Source organism: Loa loa (assembly GCF_000183805.2).
Source record: "Loa loa unplaced genomic scaffold supercont3.168, whole genome shotgun sequence".
In the NCBI taxonomy this organism is placed as follows: Eukaryota; Metazoa; Nematoda; class Chromadorea; order Rhabditida; family Onchocercidae; genus Loa; species Loa loa.
In genome coordinates, this window is record NW_018108348.1 from 117,630 (window position 1) to 120,825 (window position 3,196).

Genomic DNA, 3,196 nt, shown 5'->3' on the forward strand with positions numbered 1-3,196 from the left:
TGCTCCTATTTACTTTTTAACTTTTAATTTATTAAAATTTTTTACCATTGAAATCAATCATTTCAGTTTTTAGTTAAACCGATTGATAAATATAGTTAGTATTTTTCTTTTTTTTTTGCATATTTAATATTTCATCATTTATAAACAATTTAGAATATCACATTTTAATTAATTACTTTTTTCAATTATTTCATGTTATTTTGAAAATAGTCGAAATTTTGGTTAAAATCATGACAGTATTAGTGGTCATAAATAAAGGTTATCAATCAGCTAATTAATTTAAGGAATAGTAATTTTCTTACCTAAAACTGCACTTGAAAAAATTATACCGTAATTAGAATTAACTCTGTAAGAATGATAGAAGGATGGAAAAGAGGAGATAATTCCGAAATAATTAAGAAGAAGAAGATAATTGAGATAATGTAAAATTCTTACATGGTAAACTTCCAGGAATTAAAAATGCATTGCATGCTCCAAGTTGAATTTTATTACCAACAATTGTTACTGATTCGGCAAATTCAAGTTCTGGTTTATGCAAATATGAAATTGGCTTAAGATGCATACGTGCGACATTTACGTCAATATCAATATCTGAAAATTTAATTTATCACAAAGATGAATTTATCTTGTTCTGTCAAAAATTTGCATAAAATCAAAATATTAGTTTTAATTTATCAAAGACTTCTTAATTATATGATAGACTAAAACGTTGTCTTTTTCTGCATGATTTTTTAGTATTGATGGTTATCCATAATTTGTCACACTTTAATCTATTCAAAATTATTGATAATTGATGTCCAATAAAATTAATGAAAATACTGGCGAAGTATTAAACGATTGACACTGATTCAGCAAATTCAAAATTAAAAAGTTTGTAACAATGCAGTAGGCTAAGGTTGCATGCACCCACATTTGCAAGTTCGTAGAAGGCATTTAATTCCACGTTTGTCGACGTTAAAGCAAACGTGGAATCTGATGCCTTATGTGAAGTAGCAAACATCAATAGCAACTATTTTTATAATAAACAGCACTATCAATGTCTGGCAACTAAAAAAAAATGACCGAATTTCACATTTCTGTATTCAGGATTTGTTTAATTTTTGCAAAAATTTCTATCAACTTCAAAATATTTATTATTTTTAATTTTTGCAAAAATTTCTATCAACTTCAAAATATTTATTATTTCTTTCCATTTTTCAATTTATCAACCTAATATTAAATTTAAAACTCACTTGACAAACAGCCAGTATAATTGTACTTTAATGTTTTCTTATCGTCTTTTGTCACATCTGAAATATCTGTAATGTATGGTCCACCGAAAGAAAATTTAATCGCATATGAAAGCGACAAATCTGTTGACAGATCTGATGGCAAATCATATTTCCATGAATCAATCTGAAATTTGTAAGTTGATAAAAACATTTTGTCGGTTTATCAACATTTTATCAGTTTATCAAGATTTTATTAGGTATCTTTCTTATATTAATTTAAAAAAAAGGAACAAATGAAACCATCGAAAAGTCGACAATCATCATTAATTAAGCAATTAATTCTATTATCAGAGATAATCCATTGCTAAATTACATATAAATTTAAATTACCAATAATATTATAAATTAAAATTAAAAGTAAAGAAATGCGAAATGCTTAAATGTCTCACCGTCACTTTCAATGATTTATTAGGGCGGAATCTTGAGTGAAAATAGTGTCGGTAACCATCGTTGTAGTTATATGGAAATGTGTGAACAAATGACACATCAGTTGACATTATGGCAATATTTATTGAACCATTTTTGCATAATATTACTTGTAACATCCTAAAAAACGACAAAAAAATCCAAAAAAAACCTACCTTAAACGTAATATGTCATTTGTTTCAATGCACCTGTGATAACAGGTGAAATATTTAATTAATGAATTATATTTGAACATACAAAATCTATGATAGATTCTTCAATCGCTGCTGTAAAAATATATACATGCTTATGTAAGCCATAAACGTATCATATGGCATACTTACGTAAGTGAAAGACGTAGCATATGGCATACTTACATCATAACACTAAATGTAAATGGGACATTTAGTAAATGATGAATAAATGTGAGGGAAATAAAAATTTCACGTTTTACAAACTTGTTGTGCTTAAAATGAATTGTTGTAAGTATTTGTGGCTTTGCTAGTTTTGTCGATTTTGCCGTATATGTTGTAGAAAATGCAAAACTGAATGTTTGCTCATCAATTTCATTCCAATTAACGATTACTTTTTCAAATATTTCAGCCGTATTTAATACTAATATTGAATTACCAGCAAAATATGCTCCATCATCTGAAAATAAAAGAAATTATTTATCCAATGAGAAAAAAATTAAACAAGGTCATAGGTCAGAAAAAAAGAAAAGAAAGTTTATCCATATATATTATATATATATACATATATACATACCTTCATCACAATATTCACCATAATACGATGTTCGGGCGCAATTACAACTAACAACATTTTCGGCGCTTTTTGTCGCTGCCCATTGTACCAAACAATGGCCACCATTTTTGCATAAATGTTCAATCTTATGACAACCCATTTCACAACCAAATTTCATTACAGCTTTAAAATTGTTAAAATTAGAATTATGCAAAATAATCTTTTTGTAATTTCAAAAGGACAGATTAGTTAATTAAAGTACTATTAATTATTATCATCTGATTTATTTGAAATTTGCTGACGATGAATACGTAATAAGTAATTACTGATTTCGTAATTCATTTAATTTTCATTTTACCTAATTATCACTAATTCCGGTATAATTAATATCATTCGATTGATTTGAAGTGACTTGATTAAATGACTTACAAAACATCGAACTTTACACCAAACTTTAAATTAATAAAATCTCAAAATACCAAAATATAAAGATTTCAAAATCTCGAAATATTTTGTAATCGATAAATTTTGCACCAAACTTAAACTAACAAATTGCAGAATATTAAAATATTTGAAATATGAGAATATTCATAAAACCAAGAAGATGGGAGACGAGAAAATTTATTAGTTCAAATATATACATAATTAAATCATTCTTTGTGATCTCAAATAGTTCCATCAATTTTATTTAAATAAAATTATTTTCGTTTCGAATATGTTTAAGAATAATAAAATAATATTATAAATGCTTTTTCTTGTTTAAATTTCAGATT

At 26.0% G+C, this 3,196-nt stretch overlaps 1 protein-coding gene across 1 annotated transcript in view; it reads right to left on the bottom strand.

Annotated features, from left to right (window-relative positions):
• The window catches only part of LOAG_17994 (CBR-ITX-1 protein), a gene marked incomplete at both ends in the record, with an annotated part of 14,636 nt that overhangs the window by 2,379 nt on the left and 9,061 nt on the right, over positions 1-3,196 (bottom strand). The window contains 5 exons of the mRNA XM_020450664.1: positions 436-591; positions 1,233-1,395; positions 1,661-1,817; positions 2,135-2,327; positions 2,445-2,606. Coding sequence (XP_020305635.1) covers positions 436-591; positions 1,233-1,395; positions 1,661-1,817; positions 2,135-2,327; positions 2,445-2,606 — 831 coding nt within the window. The remainder of the gene's footprint in view (positions 1-435; positions 592-1,232; positions 1,396-1,660; positions 1,818-2,134; positions 2,328-2,444; positions 2,607-3,196) is intronic.